Here is a 21,730-nt window from a genome sequence, read left to right as displayed (position 1 = left end):
AATAGTTGAGAGAAACTAATGATTAAGTAATGATTGTGTTGTTGAATTGTGAAAAAAAAAATAATGAATAGTTGAGAGAATTTAATATTAAAAATTGAATTGAATCGTTAAAAAAATTATAAAAAAAATGGAAAAAGTAATAATTGTATTGTTGAATTGAAGATAAGTGGAGTTGAGTTGAGTAGAGTTAAAATTTTTTTTAAAAACCAAGCACACTAAATGATTCATTCATATCCCACTAAAAAAACAATAAAAGCAGTGCAGAATAATAATTATTTAATTTAGGGGTGACAATTCGTGTCGTGTTTAAACGGGTTTGTGTCATCGAAGTCATAACCTGTATACGACACGATTATTAAACGGGTCAGGTTTTGGAAACCCATACACGACACGTTTATATCCGTATCAACCTGTTTAGACACGTGTAAACCCGTTTATTGAAACGTGGCATAATAGGTACACGTATACACAACACGATTATAAACGTTATCCGGACACGTTAACACAATTTGTTTATCCGATCAATTCAGTTACCGGGATACATTAACACGACATGTTTATCCGATTAACTCGTTTATCCGAACACGTTAACACGACATGTGTTGGATTGGGTGAAAGAAAGAAAAAGAAATTAGGTTAGGAACTTAGGAAGTTATGATTACATAATGATATTTTGGTAAATCCAAATACATAAACGGGTTAACGGGTTACATGATTATAGTAACACGATTAAACATGTCTAAATAAACAGGTTTAATCGTGTATAATCAAATTACACGGGTTCAACCCGATAAGACACGCTTATTAACCGTGTTTAAACGGGTTGAACCTGTTTAGACCGATTATCAAAAATGTCCAACCCAAACCCGTTTAACTTCGTGTCGTATCCGTGTCGCGTTATTGTATCTTGTGAAATATTGCCAGCCCTAATTTAATTCATCCCAAAATTATACTCTTGATTGGGGCAAAATATTTGAAAATAGATTTTTTTGTGAATAAAATAGATAATATTGATTCATCAGTCGTTGATTGTCAAGGTGTCAATGCGACGGCCATAGAACACAAGACCCACACCAAGTTTTGATTACTTCCCAAGCTCCAAGAATAAGGCTATCTCAAGCTGGTAATGGGGGGCATCTCCATTGTTGACTTGACAATGGAGAGACGCGTCAACAGAGATGCACACAGTTGGAGAGCAGTTGCGAACGCCTCTGCACAGAAACGCTATCCAGCTAATGCAGACTGCCACGTGGCAACCCTATTGCAAAGCATCTTTATATATATATATATTTTTTGAAGGGCAAATTTCTTTCTTCCATGGGGCTCGCTGCTTCAGTCAACGTGGTATGTTACGGGTAGCACAACACTTTTTATTTTTATTTTAAAGGGCAGTCTTTTAATTACTAAAAATAATTGTAGGCTCGCAATAGAGACTAAATAAAGAGATGATCATTGGAGTTTCGAATATCAAATATTTTCGAGGTGTCTCATCTATGTAATGCCCAGCTTGAAACCCAGTTCGAAGACACAAAAAAGAGAGACTCATTAGACATAGTCTAAGAATGCCGATCCATTGATGGTGTAAAAGATAACAACAATGGTAAATTTTGTTAAAGAAAAGATAGAAGAGAGAGCAGGATTTGTTTGATAACATGGTCATGGTCATGGCCATGGCCGCACCGCACGCGTGGCGTGGTGGTCAACCATTCGCCGGAATGGGAAAGGTCAAGAAGACCCGGAGCACACATTCTCTTTCTCCAACAAAGAAATTTTTCTTTTTTCTTTTTTAATTGATGAAGAGAGAAAAGCGGATGGATGGATGGATGGGAAAGAAGAGGAGAGGAGAGAGCTGAGTCATTTCCTTCCTTCCATGACTGACTGCTTAATTTGTTTGAGAGGCTCGGAGCTTAATTAGAATAGAACGAAGGAACATGGGAAAAGGGGCAAATGCAAAATCATCTAATAATAATAATAATGAAAAAGAAAGAAACATGTTTTTGAATTTCAGCTGGATGATATCCATACCCTCTCAACTGCAGTGCTCACCATTTCCTTCCTGTCAATATCAATGTCGATGGGGCTGCCCTCCAGAACCCAATCCCGGAGACCCTCCTATCTCTTCACCTGTGCCATCCCGTTTTCCCTCTTCTTCCTCACCATTTTGCTCCTCTACAAGGTCTCTGTTATTGACAATTGGTGATTTGAATGTGATGAACCTGACAACCTTAAAAAGAAACACCCTTTTCCTTTCCTATATAATTAATTATGCTTGTTTTGGTTTTCAATCAAACGAATGAATGAATGAATCCCCTCTCTCCCTCCCTTCCTTCTTTGACTGCATTAACTCTTGTTTGTGGCGTTCTTTTGTTTTTTCGTCCAACAGGTGGACAACTTCTTGTCTCAGACGGGAACAGTGGCCGGTCACAACTTAGAGCCTACGCCATGGCACCTCTTCCCTCCCAAGACCTTCACCGAGCAGACCCGCTATGCTCGTGCTTCCAAGATCATCCAGTGCTCCTACCTCACCTGCCCCTATGCCGCTCCCAATTCTACCCCGGACCGAGCCCAGTTCCCCGACCCCACTGAGACATGCCCGGATTTCTTCAGTTGGATTCACCGCGATCTCGAACCATGGGCCCTCACCGGGATATCCTTGTCCGATCTCGAGCAAGCAAGGAACTTTGCAGCGTTCCGGGTGCTTATTTTGGACGGGAAGCTCTACGTTGATTTCTATTACGCCTGCGTGCAGAGTCGCGCAATGTTTACGGTGTGGGGACTGCTGCAGCTTCTCAGGAGGTACCCGGGCTTGGTGCCTGATGTTGATCTCATGTTTGACTGCATGGACAAGCCTACTATCAACCGAACTGAGCATGCCTCGAGGCCTTTGCCTTTGTTCCGCTATTGCACCACAGCGGATCATTTTGATATTCCTTTTCCAGACTGGTCTTTCTGGGGCTGGTAAGAACTGACGCCCAATTTTCCTCATTCCTGTCTGTGGCTCGGCTCGGGTAAATTTTTGTCAGTGATTAGGGTCCGATCTTTCAACTTATAAATTAATAATATCTCCGTCCGCCGCGTATGTAGACGTACCCCGGTCCTTTAGCTGAATGCTTGCTGCTTGATGTCATGATTCCATTGGGAACACAGTAGAGCTCTTCTAATCTTTTCGCTGTATGACGGATGATTCATCTGCAGCTCCAGAGCTGAGAGGGCTCTTCGGTTTGAGCCTAGAGTACACTACCTACATCAATGGAATTGGATCTCTGTGTCTCGTCATCCTCATGGCTCATATTTAATAAATTTGCTATTGGTCAGTAATTCCCCGGAGTCACAAGAGTGTAGTAATTTCTTTACCTGCATTTCTTTTCCGACAAATTTCGCAGGCCTGAGACAAACATACATCCCTGGGACAAGGAATTTGGCGACATCAAGCAAGGTTCACGTGCTCTGAGTTGGAGAAAGAAAATCCCTCGTGCTTACTGGAAAGGTAACCCCGATGTGTATTCTCCCATACGGACAGAGCTACTCACGTGCAATCACTCTAGGAAGTGGGGAGCGCAAATCATGCGACAGGTTGATTTCGCTGATTCACCTATATATATATATATATATATCTTTGTAAAAAATCAAGTCAGCCAGGTGATTGGTTCAACTGTTTGCTAGTCATTATGCTTCTCAATATCGCCTTTCCTCATTTACTGCAGGATTGGGTGGAAGAAGCAAAAGCTAGATACGAACAGTCCAAACTATCAAACCAGTGTAAACATCGGTGAGATTTTAGGGATGGACGTACCTGCTAGGACTTTTGAACACCCGGATTTCCTGATGCAGTTGTTGAATAGAAATATCTTTCTTTCTTCCACAGCTACAAGATTTATGCAGAAGGTTATGCTTGGTCTGTGAGCTTGAAGTATATCTTGTCCTGTGGTTCTCTAGCACTGATCATATCACCACAGTATGAGGATTTCTTCAGTCGTGGTCTCATTCCCAAGAAGAACTATTGGCCTGTCTCTTCTACTAACGTATGCTCTTCCGTAAAGTTTGCAGTTGACTGGGGAAATGTAAACCCATCCAAGGTACATTTTTTTCTGCTCCTCATGTATGCACTGCAGAGTTTTTTTCTTTATTTTTAATTCATTTTATGAGATGGCTTCGCCAGTTCAGTGGTCTGCATGGACTTTTACTATGCTCACTGCAACTGTAGAACTAATAAATGAATGACCTTGGCAAGCTTTTCGAAAGTATATTGGCAGCAAAGAAAATGCAAAGGAATGATCAAAGCTGAATCCGATTGTTTGTTGTTACAAATAGCTGGACCTGTGAGTAACTGGTTTTTATTTATCTGTTCAAACACCTTTCTTTGCTATCCAGGCGGAAGCTATTGGAAGAGGCGGACAAGATTTTATGGAAAGTTTGAGCATGGATCGTGTTTACGATTACATGTACCATCTTATTGCAGGATACTCGAAGTTGATGGACTTTAAGCCTATCTCACCGGCATCTGCCAGGGAAATTTGTTTGGACTCTGTTCTCTGTTTTGCTGATGCAAAGCAGAGGGAATTCCTGGAAGAGTCAACTGCTTTCCCACCCCAACGCGCCCCATGCAAGCTTGAGATCAAATGATAGGGAGAGCGAGGCGGATGGAGTAAGTTCGGAGCAGTCGCGTCTGTTTAGAAATACATAGCTTCCATTTGTTTTTGTCTTCTTTATGGATAATTTATATGGTAAATATGAAGCTTCAGAGTGATGTGATGTCTTTCACAGATAGGAAAGCTTCAAAGTTTAGAGCTTTATACATTACCTCCCCAGGCCTTGACACTTGACGGCGATTCTTTTTTTCTTTTCTTTTTCCCTTTTTTTTTCGGTCTAGTTTCTGTTTGCTTGCTTCACTGCCAAGCCTAAAAGGTTTGCACTATGGCGTGACGTGATGTCGCTTCATTGCGTCCTCCTGTGGTATTATATTAGGCCAGATTAATGTATGCATGTCCTTTCTATCTGTTTCTGTGTAAATACAATTCTGGAAGGAATGTTTAGAGTAATATGGCAATCAATAGATTTCCAGGAAAGGAATGTGCACTATTGAATGAATTATTATTCATCCCCGGACGGTCGTTTGCACTGTCACAGTCACTATACAGCGATAACAGAGCGTGTACAACTTGAGGTTATAAATTTATTAGTTGGTTATATAGATCTTCTCACAAATAAATAAAATCCTATATAGAAAATGGTTTCTATAGATCATTTTTCTTTTTCTTTCCACACCAGAACCAGAGCCCATGCAGCATGCATATGCTTATTTTAGGAATTTTGTGTGTAATTGATCCATTATCATCCTATATGCATAAAGATTGGCGATGAATCTGTGTAATAATGCAGTATAACTTGCGAGACTTCTTCAGGCGTCTCAAGGAAGACGAGGAATCAGGAAGTGATGCTAGTTCCTCGCGGTGTTATAATGAATGGTTCAGTTAATGCTTGATCAGGAGCAGACATAGACGGGTGAAGGCAGGGCAGAGCTGGTTGCAGACAAAAAGAGCCATGGAAAGAGAGAGAGAGAGAGAGAGATAGAACTTCTACTTTCTCCTTCTCTATTGCTAGACAGAAGATCTCATCCAATATGATCTTCTTTAAAACACGAGAGCTGAAATGAGATGAAGAAATTGGTAGGCAAATGAGGAGAGGTGGGTGCCGTGCAGCAGGACATATATATCTGGGTGGGAAACTAGTAAAGGAGCTGTAATTGTGAAATGTAATGTAACTCGTTTACGAAGTAAAGATATGAAGGAAAGCTTTTCAGTTATTCATCATCACAGTATACTTCTTCAAAGACCTTTTTCCATGGGCCTCTCGCGTTAATAAACATACAGAGAAACAGAGACAGAGGTTTTCTATATTCTTACGACCTGCAAGCAATGCAAAGCATATATTCTCAACTTTGCTCAGACGCCATTCCTATTCCTTCTACTATTATTATTATTATTATTACTTCTATAACTATTACTATTCCTGGCACTTCTATTTAATTTTTTGTTTCTTTATGCTATTGCATGCCACAAGCTCCGAGCTTTCTACCCTTCTCTGCATAAATAATCACGATGAGATGATTGCGTAGGGGAACTCTTAAGGTGTATTGTCTCATTATCCAGATAATCCTAATCCTTAAACCTCCCAAAGAAATAGAAAAATGTCTACTTTCAGGGTATGCTTCTGTTTCCGGAGGAGGTTCAAGATCAGGGAGGCCGAACCACCTCAAGACATCATAGACCTGTTCAACCAATACTCGGAGAACGGCACCATGGGCATTGATCATCTCCACAGGTTCCTGTTAGAATTCCAAAGAGAGAAGAATGCAACCAAAGAGAATGCTGAAGCAATCTTTCACAGCCTTAAGCATCTCAATGTCTTCCACAGAAAGGGTGGCCTACATCTCAACGCTTTCTTCCGCTATCTTCTCAGTGACCACAATCCTCCCATCCCTCCATCCCCTCAGGTATTCCTATATATCTCTCCTTCTCCCGGCAGACCGGAATTTGTTTAAATTTTGAATTGAACTTTGTGGAAATAGAAGGTCCTCCTGTGTCTCCCCCATTAACACCTCTTGGACGCCTATACATATGTCTTTTATTCCAGGTGCACCATGACATGAATGCTCCCCTGGCCCATTATTATCTGTACACAGGGCACAACTCCTACTTAACAGGGAATCAACTAAGTAGTGACTGCAGCAGTGAGCCCATTAAGAAGGCCCTAGCGAAAGGCGTGAGAGTAATTGAGTTGGATCTGTGGCCAAATGCCACAGGGGACAAAGTCGAAGTTTGTCATGGGGGGTATGGCGATTGAATGTTTGTGACGATTCCAACATTATTTAAACTATTTTAATTTCTGTTATAACCAAGAATCATAGCGTCTGGCATCTTGGATAAATCTCCCAATAGGCTGTTTGTTTTCTTACTCCGTATGATACAGGACGTTAACCACTCCAGTAGGTCTCATGAAATGTCTGCACGCCACCAAGGATTATGCTTTTGTTATATCAGACTACCCTGTTGTCATAACCTTTGAAGACCATCTGACTCCAGCTCTTCAAGCTAAAGTGGCAAAGGTATGACTAACCAAGGACACTCTCAGATTCAATCATCCATGAAAACTGTTGAGATGATTATGTGCATTGGATAACCATGGCATGACGAGATACGTGTATATATATGATCCTTTCTTTGTTCAGATGGTTTCAAAAACATTCGGGGAGATGCTGCACCTACCTGAATCGGAATCCTTGGCAGAATTCCCCTCGCCTGAATCGCTGAAGAAAAAGATAATGATCTCAACCAAACCACCAAAAGAATACCTTGAGACTCAGGACAGTATGGAAGAAACCACGCAGGTAATTAAGGCATTTAACTATGTTTTCTTTTTCCTAAAATTTTATTATGAGGAACTGCTACGGATTCTGGCTTTCCACTGTCTGACCCCTTAGCAGCAGGAAGAAGCAGAAGAGGGAGAAGCAGAGCCCAATGAAGATGGAGTAAAAGCTCCTGAATATAAGAAATTAATTGCCATCCATGCAGGAAAGCCAAAAGGAGGAGTTCAAAGCTGGTTGAGAACTGATCTCAATAAGGTTAGACGTCTTAGTTTGAGCGAGCAAGAGCTAGAAGCCATATCGAGATCACATGGGACTGAAATTGTCAGGTGCCTAGCCAAGCTAGCTCGAGTTAGATTATATATGATGCATGGACTTTGCTTTGCTTGTGTTGTGAGCTTTTCTACATATATATATATATATATATAGCTCATTCTCCAGACAGTCATTTCTATCAGAATTTGTTTTGGGAGGGAGAGGGGCAGGGGATCGAAGACTGATGGTTAATTTCTGGTTAATTTAATTTCTAGATTCACCCAGAAGAATCTGCTGAGGATATACCCTAAAGGGGCGCGTTTCGACTCATCTAACTACAATCCGTTGCTTGGTTGGATGCATGGAGCTCAGATGGTCGCATTAAACATGCAGGTTTCTCTATTTTTGCTGTTATAATCGGAACAAGCCTTGATCAATATATATAAACTTGATCTTCCTTCTTTTTTTTTTTTAATAATTATATATATATATAGCTACTGCTATAATGATTCTTAAATGACAAATAAAAATTAAATAATCGGGAGTTGATTGTGTGTCTGTCTAGGGCTATGGGAAGTACCTGTGGATCATGCAAGGCATGTTCAGAGCCAATGGCGGATGTGGATATATCAAAAAGCCTGATTTCTTATTGAACAGAAGCGAGATCTTCAATCCGGGAGCAAACCTTCCAGTGAAAAAGACCCTCAAGGTTAATCAATTAATCTGTTTTAAGCGTGTGTGCAAGAGCATGCAATATTATTATTGATTCCCAGCGATATATACAATACATATATATGTAGGTACGGGGATCACTCGCTGATCCATGCATCTCTCTGCTGCTGTAAACTATATATATATATATATGTGTGTGTGTGTATGTTAAATTGTAGGTTAAATTGTACATGGGGGATGGATGGCATTTGGATTTCCCCCACACTCATTTTGATCTCTACTCCCCACCCGACTTCTTTACCAAGGTAAGTACGTACGATAGATAGATATTTGCTTTTACCCAGCTACCTACCTTATATATTTTTTATTTAGTTATAACAGATGAAGATTAGCCTCCTCCTTCCTTCTGCGTGCAGTTGCTGAAACAGAAACAACTGATATATATATATATATATATATATATTGGTGGACTAGACTGCTCGACCTCACTCAAATAAATTAAATTGAGTATTTAATTACAGGTTGGGATTGTCGGAGTTCCAGCTGATACAACAACGAAGAGAAGCAGGGCCATTGAAGATGATTGGGTCCCTGTATGGAACGAGGAGTTCCACTTCTCACTCACTGTACCGGAGCTGGCGGTTCTCCGGATCGAGGTCCAAGAGTATGACACCTCCGGAAAGCACGACTTTGGAGGTCAAACATGCCTACCAGTGTCCGAGCTGAGAGAAGGGATACGAGCAGTTTCTTTATTTAGCCGTAAAGGGAACAGATACAAATCGGTCAAGCTGCTCATGCATTTCGAGTTCTTTGACTTTGATGCGTCTATGTGATTGTTTTATCAATGTACAACTATGTGTAATGGATACACTACTAGCTTTGGCTAGCTGCGGGAAACCTTTTAGTTCTAATCTAAAAGTCGGAAATGATTGATGTTTACTTAGTCTGATTCCATATAATGTGTAATGTAAAGCGTAGAACCAGGCCCAAATCCTAAGTGGCTTGTCTTTTTCCTTGAGGCCCAAATTCTTTCGACTTGGGACCATAACCCCTCAATTGCATTTTAGTGCCCGAGATTATTGCAATTTTTAACTCCGCCCATCTTAGAATCATAAATTACCCTTTTGTATTTGCATATTAAGTCCCATATTTTACCGAGATATTGATAAGGTCCATCATCTTAAACTTTAATAGATCGCTTAATCGGACCTATTAATAGGACAACACATAATACATAGCGTATAATACATATGTGGGGCCACATCGTTGAATAAAATTCAACACATCCTATGAGCTTTCTTATCTACACGAAATTAAGATTCTTACTTTAGGAAAATCATGGTTGCGCGAAGAGCAACTCAAACTCAAGACATCAAGGCGATTAACCTAAGCCTAACCATTTGGATACCAGACATCCACAGTATTTTTTATATTTATTTTTTTGGGTATATTTTGGTCAGTAATTTCTATTATGTTGATTATTAATATCAGTGAGAGAAGGTTGCATTTCTAAAAATTCGATGTTAAATTATTATTTTCAAGCTATTGTGCAATATTAGTATATATCTCATGATCGTTTTGGCTGAAATATACAAATTAAATTTGATATTTTTTCATGCATTATGGTATCTGGAAGTTCAAATTGTCTCGTCCATGAAAACTTAAATTTGATAGACTCGTATATATATGCGAGTTTGTTTAGTAAAATCAATAGAAACTCAATCTACCAAATCAAACATTGAAGTAATTTACTATTACAGAGTAATTAGTCAATTTGGTCCCTGAGTTATCTGGTTTACATCACTTGGGGTCCCAAGGTATTTTTTCCCTCACTTGGATCCCTGAGTTATAAAATTCGCCCATCGGTTAGGTCCTTTTGCTACATCAAGTCAATACTTTGCAACATCTGATAGGTCATTTGCTACATCAGATAAAGTCATTTGCTACATTAGTGAAGTCTCTAAAGTTAATGACACATCAATTCAATCATTTTGCTACATCAGGCAGGTCATTTCGTTAAATTGAGTGGTTGACGGTGTTAAATGGTTAAATAATACCCAACTGCAGATCCATCCTATTTGTCTTTCTATCATTCACCCTCTCATTCCCTCATCATCCTACTCTCTACCACTCTCATCCTCTGCTACCCTTCTCATTTCTACCCCTCCGTTCCCTTCATCTAAACCTAATTGAGACTCATGAAGGTTGATTCAAGGACATATACACCTTAGAGGCAGGGAGCAAGGTCGATTGTGGAATCGAGTCGGTCTAGTGGGTTAAGCATGAATAATTAAAGAGTTAGTTCACAATTCAACTGTATTACGGGAGGAATGCGTCAATTTTCACTTCGAGGACGGCAAAAAACTATGGTAGACAGTTTATTCGGTGTCCTTTCTTTGAGTGTGATTCTAAAATTTTAAGGGTTTGAAGAAAAGAGGTGAAATTTTTTTTGGTTTGAATGGGTTTGCTGATAATTGTATTAATTATGCTTTTTCCCTCTTGTTAGAATAAAGGCATATCTTGTGAATACTCCCAACGGTTGGATGAATCGGGTGATGTGCCAGTTCCTGTGATCGATGCTGATGAAGAGGGCACCCTAAATGCAGCCGATAAAGTGGTTATTAGCAAGTTGAAGAAGAAAATTTTGAAGTATGAAGACATGATAAAGATGTTAGAAATTACATGCTTGATATTGGCATATCTGTATTATTGATGTTGATTGTATTTATTTTTAAAAAAGTAGTATGACATATGATGGTTTTAGGATTTAGTGTAAAAGTGATCATGTCAAAAGGATTAGTGAATCCTTTATTCTCTTTTGTTTATGTGATAGTTAATATCTCTTTTGTATTTGCGATAGTTAATGTTCTCTTTTATACTCGTGATAGTTAATGAATGAAGTTGTGAATGCTTGTCTATTTTCTATTTCCATTTGTTACTCTATTTCAATATTTACTCCTATAAAATTGAGAATCTCAAATAGTTAATGTTCTGTTTTGTATTTACATTTATGATGATTGTGATGACTGTAATGGTTGAAGTGTTAGTTATATGCTATAATGCCGATACATGTATTTATATCCAAATTATGGCAATGATATTTATTCTGTTATCCATGAATAATTTATGTTTAATGGAGTAAGTTCATAAGATACTTGGCAAGTGCTTCTTTCTCAAAGAGTTGAGAATATGAATGACAAAGTATTCTGGTACAAGTTTCTTTAAACTGATCACAGTCGTATGAATCTTAACCGGACACTATCATTCCAAATAAATCGTCACCCCTGTTTGTATCCATGATTAGTATATGGATATTAATAAAGATGGAGTAGTGAGTTTCATGCTATTTGATATTTGATATCGAGACAGACATGTGGATGCTCATAAAGATGAGCAAGTCGAACGTGACGTACATATAATATTCACGTGGTATTTTACTATTGTCGAAGAATATTATATGGACCGTATTAATGTATACAGTCCTTAGACATGAGATGATACAATTATCTTATACATGGATAATTAGGATTTGCTCCTACTTATATACTTGTACTAAGCATGGATATCCGGCAGATGGCGATCCTAGTTAGTTATGTATGGAGATAAGTGTCCAGTTGAGATGAGATTCATTCACCTGAGTAAATAGGAAAAGATCCTATGGGTTTGAGTTATATTCTTGATCAAGAAATCATTGGCCAAGGTGAATGGATCTAAATGGAAAAGGGCTTCTAGGTTAAATTCTATTGATATAAGAATGGAGCTCAGAGATTTTGCTTGAGAGCATAGTCCAATCGTGTGGATGATTTGAGGAGACAAGCTCGAGTCAAGAAGGGGCAATCCCTTGGCAAGGATGTGTTCGTGTGGAAGAGCTAGATGCTAAACATTTGGGCAGCTTCAAGCGATTATTCGAGAAGGCAACAACTTGGCGGTCTTGCGGAAATTTTACAAACGAGATAATTATCGATAAACCCTAGTAGGATTGTCAAGTTAGCATTATTTAATTGGGGCAAAGTGATACCACACATTCGGAATAAGATTCCAGATGTCGATCCTCCATGTATGAAAGAATAAAATTTTAATTTATAATTTATTCCGCTTCCATTATATTTTCGGTATCATTTTCTAACATGGGATAGGGCTGAGTCATGGTATCTCCATTTCTTCCGCTTGCATATTCCCACACGGTACTTCAGTTGTCCTCTATGAAGAAAGGCCATGCTTACCGTCTCCCTCTCGTTTTCCCTTTCCCTTAGGTGCTAGCTACCCCTAATGCATAAGGGACATGCTTACTGCCTCCCTTTCCCTTAGGTGATGGCTGCCCCTTGCATCTTCTCTTGTTGTAGCCAATTTCTCTACACCTACCATATTTTGGTTGAGCCAACTTCTTTTTCAGCTTGTTAAGGTTTGCATATTTCTCTAGTGCCTTCATGCTTTGTTGCTTGGGTCTCCATGGGCTCGCAAAAAAACTTGTCATTTAGATCATTCGTGTCGCACAATGCGAGAGTGGAAGAGCTTCACCATGCTCAACAGCGGCAAGAGCGAAAGTCTGTTCACACTATGGTTGAACAGAGAAGATAAGATAAAGAATTGTTCGAGAAAAATTGAAATGAGAGAGAAATGATGAGAACAAACCGTAAAAGCAAGATAGAGAGAGAAAATATCCTTAAAAAATCAAAAAGAGGTATTGAAATTCCTTTACATCACTTAGGCCCCCAATCCAACTTAACGGCAATAAGATGGAAAATCGCAGATATCCAATTGATGTAACTAAGACTCAAATGATGCAACAAAATACCATATTGATGTAACAAAGTACTATATTGATGTAACCCTGATAAATCGGTTAGGGACCTAACGTATGAACATAGGAACCTAAGTGATGAATTCAGGGACCTAATTGATGAAATCAATCACGTACTTGATATAAAATCGATCTCTCAAGGATTTAAGTGATGGAAAAAATAACTCATGGATCCAAGTGGTGTAAACTTGATAACTCCGGGATCAAATTGTTACTTTACTCAATATTATTTTCATCCTATTTTAATGGGACTAATTGACTTTTTAACTCTTTCGACTTAAAAACATGGACAACTAATTTACAATTCATTGTATCCTCACTTTTTGTTCAAAATGTACGCTTCGAAATTTTAACAAGAATAAGATGTTTGATTTGTTCAAAGGATATTAATAAAACTGTAAAATGATTCTTAGTTTTACCTCAAGTAAAGTTATATTTCATAAAAATATGCACAAAATTATTTTTAAATATTATATTTATTATTCATAAAAACTTATGATTTTATTATTCGATTCTACATTTTGATTTTGTGGATCCTCCCCATTTATACTTAGAAATTCTATTTTGATTGTCTCGATCCCGACTAATTTAGTTTAAGTCGGGTCAACCTAATAATAAATAAAGCTCTCCCACGCGATTTTTCTTTATTGAAAAGATTCAACTCGAAACTTTATTTAACAAAAACGAGTATCGAACCATTTAAATTAAATCATATTGGCCATGACATGAAGATTAAGGATAATTAATTGTGAGAAAAGTCTAAGGCTACTTTTTTTCTTTTTTCTTTATAAGAATTGGACACAAACACATATTTGTTTTTAATAATGAGTTTGAGTTAAAGAACTTATGTGGCGATTACAATATAAAAATTCATTTAAATAATAGTATGATTATACATGTATGAGATCATATATGTGCCCGTAGTATTTCATTAATGAATTGATAATAAGGATTGCAAATGAATTGGGTTCTCCTCTACTCGACAGTCGACGTTGACAATGACCTGAGTGCACTGTCGGGGCATTTCCGTAAGTGGACACGGCATCTCTTCCCCTCTCTCCCCCTAACAATATCTATCCATTAGATTTTGTCATGATGCTCTCTCTCTCTCTCTCTCTCTCTCTCTCCCTCTCTCTCATCCTCCTGTTCTTGTCTTTTATTTATTGGTTTTTTTTAAAAAAATTTTTTGGTGAAGGTTTTTTCTTAACTTTTTTAATAATAGTATAAGTCCGAAACCTCTCCCAATTTCTTTCAACTAAGATAATATCCGTGGATTATACGGTAAATTTTTGTCAAGTTTTAGGAGAAGCTAAAGTTGATAGTTAATACATATACATACAAATGAATATAGATAGAAAGAAAAAGTATGTTCAAAACTATATGTTTGCTCAACTAGACATAATAAACACCGTAATTGTGACGAAAATATTGTGCAGGAATTAGGGTATCTGATAAAGCACAGTGAGTAAAGATGATAAAATGAAATTCATGTCTTGTATTTATAAGATATTTGATACATTAAACTTGAAAAATGTCATGTACTTCGAAGAATTATTTTCAATTATTGAGAAATTTTCAAAGAAAAATAATTATATGATTACATTCAAATGATATGGGAAAAAAACCAAAGTATGTTGAATATGGCACAAACGAAATACTATAAGGTTCATTGAACTAAAATTAAAATGTTGATATAGAGTTCGGGATTTCATAATTTAGATTATGTGGTGCATCCTCCTCTCACTCTCGAACTCATATATACCAATTGATACATCGCGTATTATACAATAACTCTGTCAGTTTTTGTATCACCAAATAGATAATTAACACACACGCCAATATAATAATGAATATGGATAGAACAGTAACTTTAAAATTATATATTCTATCGAATGTACATAATAAACGTTTTGGATAATGGTCAAAGAGTTAGAAATTATTAATGAAATAACCTATATATTTAAAAGATAATAAATCTGTAATATATATATATATATATATAGGTACATATAAAAGGCAAATGATATCGAGTAGAAGTTATAATGTAGGGAAAACTACAACGATCAATAGAAAGATGGTGTATAAAATGAATTTTTTGTGCTCCCATTTATGAGATATTTTGCACATTGAAATTAGACATATCACATATCTCGAAAAATCTTTTTAATTATTAAGCAAATCTCTATTTTTTAAAATAATTATATATTATTACATACAAAGGATATTTGATTATTAGTTCATAAAAATAATACATATCTACATTATCTCTAACTCATTGGCAATTTTAGAATATAATTAAAATTGAATTCTCATTAGATACGAAATATAACAAATTAATACATTGTTTAACTGTATTTGCTGTAAAAAAGAAGTGGACGTGCATGGGAAGGAGGAGAAAGAGGTGTGAGCAGGAAAGGAAGATTAGTGGTCTTCTGGTAAATCAATGGTCATTATTGATTTAATTATATTTAATAATGTGTTCATTGAAAATAATTAGACTCAGTATGGAAAATTTAGGAAATAAAAATCAACTAAATAGAGGTCTTTTCATCAATTATAATATAAAAATCGAGGAGCGAGAGGAAGAAGAAAGTCTTGTATGCAATTGATATATCACGTGTCAATGTTACAAGCTAATCAGGATTTATTATTTTGATTTTTAATATTATAAAAATAATAATATAAAAGTCATTGTTGACAAAAATAAATTTTTTTACGTGCTTTTTGACATAATGTTACGTAATATACGTCACACGCAAGACCTTCTCGAGAGGAAAAAATGCCACATAATCAAAATTATAAAACCCTCATTTTCATGTTAAATTGACTAATTTCAATACGCTAAAATTTTACTAATTTTTTATTGTGTTATATTCGATATATTTTAATTATTTATCCGTATTATTCGTATGTGATAGTTATTATTAATTTTTTTGACAATAAAAGTTTTCTCGAGAATTAATATGTTGAGATATGAGACATTTTTCAAGCTCAAAGTATCAAATTCCTGCGTAAGCAAAATTATTTCCATTATTTGGTCATTATAGTTCTTTCTACACCTAAACTACACGATATTTCACTTACAATTTGTATTATTTTGTCTAATTGGTAAAATATATAGCTTTTGACAAAACTTTTCTTCAATATATTCATTAGTATACTTTATGTGTTATTGTCTATTTTTATTTAGTATAAAATTGGCACGCATAACGCACCAATATCAACTAGTTTATGTGATAATGAAATAGAAGTATAGATCTCCAATTATATAATATATATTTTCCTTTGTCGTTATCTTGGAGGATCCCTCCAATATTCTTGTTTTTGTAAGTTTTTCCCTCGAGTATTTTACGTTGGGGCTTGTATTTTGTAATGAGTGAATCCGGTTATTTTCAAGCAGGAAAAAAAATATTGATATTTTATAATATTATATTGGAAGAAAAAGTTGATGAAAGCAAGAGCTGGATCTTTCCTCCTTTTTTTTTTTTTTTTTTTTTAACTAATAGATAATATCTCTGCTCTTTACTCCTCAGTCCTCCTCACTCAAAAAGGAAAAGATGGGGAAAAATAAAAATAAAAAGTAAATAGAAAAGAAAGAATAGCTTCTCAGAAAAGAAAGAATAGCCTCTCTCGCTACCTCCTACTTCACAGTATTTATACGCCTCTCACCCTTTCGCCGCCGGCGATGCCTACGCCGGTTAGCGTGGCCCGGCAATGCCTCACGGAAGAGGCCGCCCGTGCCCTCGACGACGCCGTGGCTGTTGCCCGACGCAGGAACCATGCCCAGACCAACTCTCTACACGCTATCTCCGCCCTGCTTTCCCTACCCTCCTCTCCGCTCAGGGAGGCCTGCACGCGGGCACGGAGCAGCGCCTACTCCCCCCGCCTTCAGTTCAAGGCGCTCGAGCTCAGCGTCGGGGTCTCCCTGGACCGCCTCCCCTGCTCCAAGAACCTGGACGAGCCTCCCGTGTCCAACTCCCTCATGGCCGCGATCAAGCGCTCGCAGGCCAACCAGAAAAGGAGCCCTGACAGCTTCCACTTGCATCAGATTCACAGCTCGCAGCAGACAACAGCGTCGGCCGTCAAGGTCGAGCTCAAGCACTTTCTCCTCTCGATTCTCGACGACCCGATCGTCAGTAGGGTCTTTGGTGAGGCGGGGTTCAGGAGCTACGACATAAAGCTGGCGATTGTGCACCCGCCCGCCCCACAGGCTTCCCGCCTCTTCAAATCGAGCTGTCCACCACCTGTCTTCCTCTGCAATCTGATGGACAGCGAGCAGGGACGGTGGGGCTCTGGCTTTCCCTTTGCGGGCAGTGAGGACGGAGACGATAACTGCAGGAGAATCGGGGAAGTTCTCGCTAGAAAGTCCGGCAGGAACCCACTTATCATCGGGGTGTGCTCGAAGGGCGCTGTCGAGAGATTTCTGGACGGCGTCAACAGTGGGAAACAGGGCATTTTGCCCGCCGGACTCGTCCGATTGAGCTCGATCCCCATCGAGTCGGAGATCTCTGAGTTTGTTAGCGGCGAGGGAGGGAAGGGCATGGCTGAGGCGAAGATGGCCCAGAAGTTCAACGAGGTGGGTGATGCACTGGACCGCTGCTCGGGTTCTGGAGTGATAGTCTACTTTGGTCAACTGACAGCGTTGATCCACGATGACAGCTCTTCGCCGCCGCCGCCGCTGCAGCAGGAGCAGGAGGCTGCGGCGGGTTATGTTGTTTCTGAGCTGACGGAGTTGTTGAAAGCTCATCGGCAGAAATTGTGGCTAATTGGCACAGCCGATGACTATGAAACGTTTCTCAAGTTTGTGAGTCGGTTTCCAGCTGCGGAGAAAGATTGGGGCTTGCATCTGCTTCCCATCACGTATCGATCGTCAGCTTCCATGCAAGGATTTTCCCCCACCAAAACCAGGTTTGGCTGCTGGGTTCGTCTTCTTTAGCATAGCATCCCATCTCATCTGAAGTCGACTCTTCTTCTTCCTTTTTTTGCTAGCGTTGCGATGGGGCTAAATTTTTTTTATTTATTAGTTTTTTAATCTATGGGATTCTTAATTTAATTATTAGTTCCGGATCGATAAACTATTCTCTGTAGAGACGTTTTATATGGCATTGTTCAGTTCTCTCCAGTCCCTGCATCGGACTGGGGGCACATTGTTTTTGTTGTACTGGTAACCATGACAGACAGATCTTTCTCTTTGTAGTTCGAAAACGACTGCCCTTCTAAAGGAAGGGTCCCTGCGTTTTGGATTTCAAGTCTTTCCTTTCCGATAACGAGTGTGGATGAATAGTCCCTAGCAAATCCTTTCGTTGTTTTTTTTTTTTTTGGGGAAAAGTACTGTTTCTTCTTTTCACTGACTTGAGAGGTTGTTCTCCTGCCGTCTAGTTGCCTTTTGTTGACAGTCACACTGGGGATTTGTAAGTTTATGGTAAATGAATTCTACATTTTGCCTTCAGTGTGGCCCAGGCCAGGTATGACGTGAAGAAGTTTGACTGGCATGGTCCACTGTGGCAATATTTCCTTCGTGTTTCTTGATTCGCTCTGATGGCAAAGTTTTGAGAGCATGCTTATGCAAGAATTCCTTGCAAATTGTATTTTAGAATTTTGCTTTCCAACTCCGTTGGCACCTGTTCATCTCACATTCCCCTTCTGTAATGTCACTACAGCTTGATGGGTTCCTTCGTTCCATTTGGTGGGTTCTTTCCCACGCCCTCTGATTTTGCAAATCCTGTGAGCAGCCCCTGCTCTGCTTCTCGATGTGACCTCTGCAATAAAAAGTGTGCAGAAGAAGTTGCTGCTCTTATGCGGGCTGGATCATCTACATCAGTCTATGATCAGTACTCAACTAACTTTCCTTGCTCGCTACAAATAGCTGAAGCTGATGCAAACAAACGAATGAATGTTTTGATGGTATGTAATTGCTTCCGAGTTATACTGTTTCTCAATTTTGGTTTCGATTCATGTGAAATGAGCAATCATCTTCATGCAATTACAATTTAATTTTGGAACGTGGTTCAATATCCAGTGCAGACAAAAGATGATAGAACAACTTTGAATGCCAAAATTCTAGAACTGCAAAAGAAATGGAATAATGTCTGTCACCGTCTTCATAAACCTCAATCTGTACAACAACCGGGAAATCAGCAAGCTCGGTCACAGGTTGTGGCATCAGATAGCTTTCGGTTGGTTGCAGATGAGAGGGAAAGGAGCAGCAGTGGTTCATTTTTACCAGAGAATAGGTGTCTACAGCTCGGTGCTTCTACTGCTAATGACCTGCATATGATTTCTCTCATGGAGCAAGACGGGGGATCCCAACTGGCTTCTCAAGTTGAGCATCCGTATATGCAGAAAGCTTGTAACACCCAGCACAGTGGAATTCAGAGTCCCTGGAGTTCCCAGAAGTTGTCGACTGATTATAGGTTGCCAGCTGATCTTGCATCGCCTCCATCAACACCTTCTGTGACCACAGACTTGGGATTGGGAATGATAAATATGTCATCAGGTGGGACCCTGGAGAACAGGAGGCTGCAGGGTAACATGGGGTGTCCACAGCAGCTGTTAGGTTCCAATTCTTCTTCAGAGTTAGGTGCTCGATTGAAGACATCACTTGAGGTTGCTCAACAGTCTTCATTGTCCCGCTATAATCATCTTGAAATGCAGCCCAATCCACATGACTTCAAGACACTTTTGACCGCTCTTCAGAAGAAGGTTGGGTGGCAGGATGAAGCTTTATGCATCATCGGTGAAGTTGTGTCCCGCTATAGAAGTGGAAGTTTTCGAGGATCAAGGTTTGGAAGGGATCTTTGGCTTATTTTTCTGGGACCTGACAGGGTGGGAAAGAGGAGAATTGCATCTGCTCTGGCCGAGATAATCTTTAATGATAGGAAACGGCTGATTTATGCAGACTTGAGATCACAGGAAGGGATTAGCCCAACATACTCGACTTTCGAACTCCAGGAATTTCAAGCTTGTGAAATGAAGCTCAGGGGGAGAACCATCATTGATTTTATTGCTGATGAGTTGAGACAGAAGCCCCATTCAGTAGTTTATCTCGAAAACATAGATAGAGCTGATGTGCTCGTGCAAAACAGTTTATCCCAGGCCATTAGGACCGGCAAATTAAAGGACACATACGGGAGAGAAATCAGCACAAGCAACACGATCTTCGTGGCCACATCAACCGTGACTGTAGATAAAGAGGTTTTCGCATCGGACATGAAACCCGGCAACTATTCTGAAGAAAGGGTACTCAGAGCCAGTAGATGGCAGATGCAAATCTCAGTTGAATGTGCTACTGAAAGTGCAAGTGCAAGAAGAAGTGGGGGCCTGGCTGTGGTGGTGACATCAGAGAAGGCAGCATCTGCGATCAAGAGGAAGCGTAGAGACATAAGTGACTCTTGTGAGCAGGACAGGGCCATGGGGATATGGAAGCAGGGTGACAAGATGCAGAAGTCGTTTCTGGATTTGAACTTACCTGTGGAGGATGTGGAAGAGGACCTGGAGGATGGAGACTCTGAGGCTGGCCCAGATGCTGAGGAGTCGGAGGTGTGGCTGAGAGATTTCCTTGAGCAAGTGGACGAGAAGGTGGTTTTCAAACCGTACAACTTCAATGAAGCTGCAGAGAGAGTTTTAGAGGAGATGAAATTGAACATGCAGTCGGCAGTAGGGCCGGAGGTGTTGATGGAAATTGATGATGAGGTGATAGTGCAGATAGTTGCTGCTGGTTGGCTATGCGGGGAGGAGGAAGCGATCAAGGAGTGGATCAGAGGGGTTTTGAGGGGGGGATGTGTGGAAGCTTGCCGGAGGTACAAACTCGCGGCTCATTCTATATTGAAGCTGACGGCATGTGAGGGTGTTGTAGCTGAAAAGCAGGCACCTGGAGTGTGCCTTCCTGCTAGCATCAAGGTGAAGTAAGTGCGTTGGTCACTATAGCCACAGACGTCCTATTTTTATCTATGTTTGTATGTGTATTTTCTAATATAAGTAGGAGAGGAGAACATTATAATGGCCTTTGCCAAATATCGTTTTGCTTCTTTTTTTTTTTTTTGGTGTCCCCTCTTAATAATTCTTTGTGGTGGCTGGGCTGGTGGGGGATTAAAAATTTATCAGGGGTTTGAATTACTCATCTGGTGATGTGTGATTGATTAATTCATGGTAGGTTGGGGCGGGGCAGGGATTTGACATTATTCATAGATGGGAGACGGAGCCACAGGGAGTATGGAGCCACCCCTCTTTAAATTAAGACTGCGTACTGATACATCATGTCCCAGTTCACTCTAATTTGTAAGTGAAATAGAGGAGAGATATATGTATATGTTTGTATAATAAACATGATTGTTAGTGAAGAAGATGGAGAGGGGAATGTATATTTACGTTCGTGGGTCAGCAGTTGGGGTTGCTTCTCTCTCTTCCACTAGTGTATGCACCATATACGTACGTATGTCTGTATGTCTGTTGAGCAGCTGGTTGCCTTGCCTGAATGCGGGGAAGAGCGACGAACGAACATGAATTAATGCAGGAACAGTCTTTAGTTTCACTGGACTCCTAAAATGTGAACAAAGTAAAACTCGGGACTGAGTCAGTCTCGGTCCCTGTCCTGGTCCCAGATGGGGCGTGACCGCACCACTCTCCCCATGCCTGGTTAT

The 21,730-nt window shown here is 39.4% G+C and overlaps 3 protein-coding genes across 8 annotated transcripts; all 3 read left to right on the top strand.

The window, feature by feature from the left end:
* Positions 1-1,961: 1,961 nt before the first annotated feature.
* LOC116211475 (O-glucosyltransferase rumi) lies at positions 1,962-5,797 on the top strand. Of its 4 annotated transcripts, none has more exons than XM_031545874.1 (7): positions 1,962-2,176; positions 2,384-2,958; positions 3,384-3,573; positions 3,705-3,769; positions 3,866-4,076; positions 4,372-4,645; positions 5,403-5,797. In XM_031545874.1, the coding sequence occupies exons 1-6, from the start codon at positions 2,069-2,071 to the stop codon at positions 4,621-4,623; spliced, it is 1,401 nt and encodes a 466-aa protein (XP_031401734.1). In that variant the 5' UTR covers positions 1,962-2,068; the 3' UTR covers positions 4,624-4,645; positions 5,403-5,797. The 4 variants fall into 4 exon arrangements, with proteins under 4 accessions (XP_031401734.1, XP_031401735.1, XP_031401733.1 ...); XM_031545875.1 differs by having other exon boundaries at positions 5,380-5,771; XM_031545873.1 differs by lacking the exon at positions 5,403-5,797 and having other exon boundaries at positions 4,372-5,066.
* Positions 5,798-6,000: 203 nt separating this feature from the next.
* LOC116211474 (phosphoinositide phospholipase C 2-like) lies at positions 6,001-9,229 on the top strand. 3 transcript variants are annotated; one of them, XM_031545870.1, is made up of 9 exons: positions 6,001-6,493; positions 6,634-6,830; positions 6,970-7,105; positions 7,229-7,387; positions 7,481-7,692; positions 7,894-8,011; positions 8,184-8,327; positions 8,509-8,595; positions 8,812-9,229. In XM_031545870.1, exons 1-9 carry the CDS (start codon positions 6,188-6,190, stop codon positions 9,121-9,123), a joined length of 1,671 nt encoding a protein of 556 aa, XP_031401730.1. In that variant the 5' UTR covers positions 6,001-6,187; the 3' UTR covers positions 9,124-9,229. The 3 variants fall into 3 exon arrangements, with proteins under 3 accessions (XP_031401730.1, XP_031401732.1, XP_031401731.1); XM_031545872.1 differs by having other exon boundaries at positions 6,007-6,493; positions 7,487-7,692; XM_031545871.1 differs by having other exon boundaries at positions 6,007-6,493; positions 7,484-7,692.
* A 7,410-nt stretch (positions 9,230-16,639) lies between these two features.
* On the top strand, positions 16,640-21,473 carry LOC116210731 (protein SMAX1-LIKE 7). The gene is made up of 3 exons (XM_031544752.1): positions 16,640-17,999; positions 18,752-18,995; positions 19,116-21,473. The coding sequence occupies exons 1-3, from the start codon at positions 16,777-16,779 to the stop codon at positions 20,997-20,999; spliced, it is 3,351 nt and encodes a 1,116-aa protein (XP_031400612.1). The 5' UTR covers positions 16,640-16,776; the 3' UTR covers positions 21,000-21,473.
* The last annotated feature ends 257 nt before the right edge of the window (positions 21,474-21,730 follow it).

This window comes from Punica granatum, chromosome 6 (genome assembly GCF_007655135.1).
Source record: "Punica granatum isolate Tunisia-2019 chromosome 6, ASM765513v2, whole genome shotgun sequence".
NCBI lineage: Eukaryota > Viridiplantae > Streptophyta > Magnoliopsida > Myrtales > Lythraceae > Punica > Punica granatum.
Note: the sequence above shows the minus strand (reverse complement) of the source record. Positions and strands in the feature narration are given on the sequence as shown.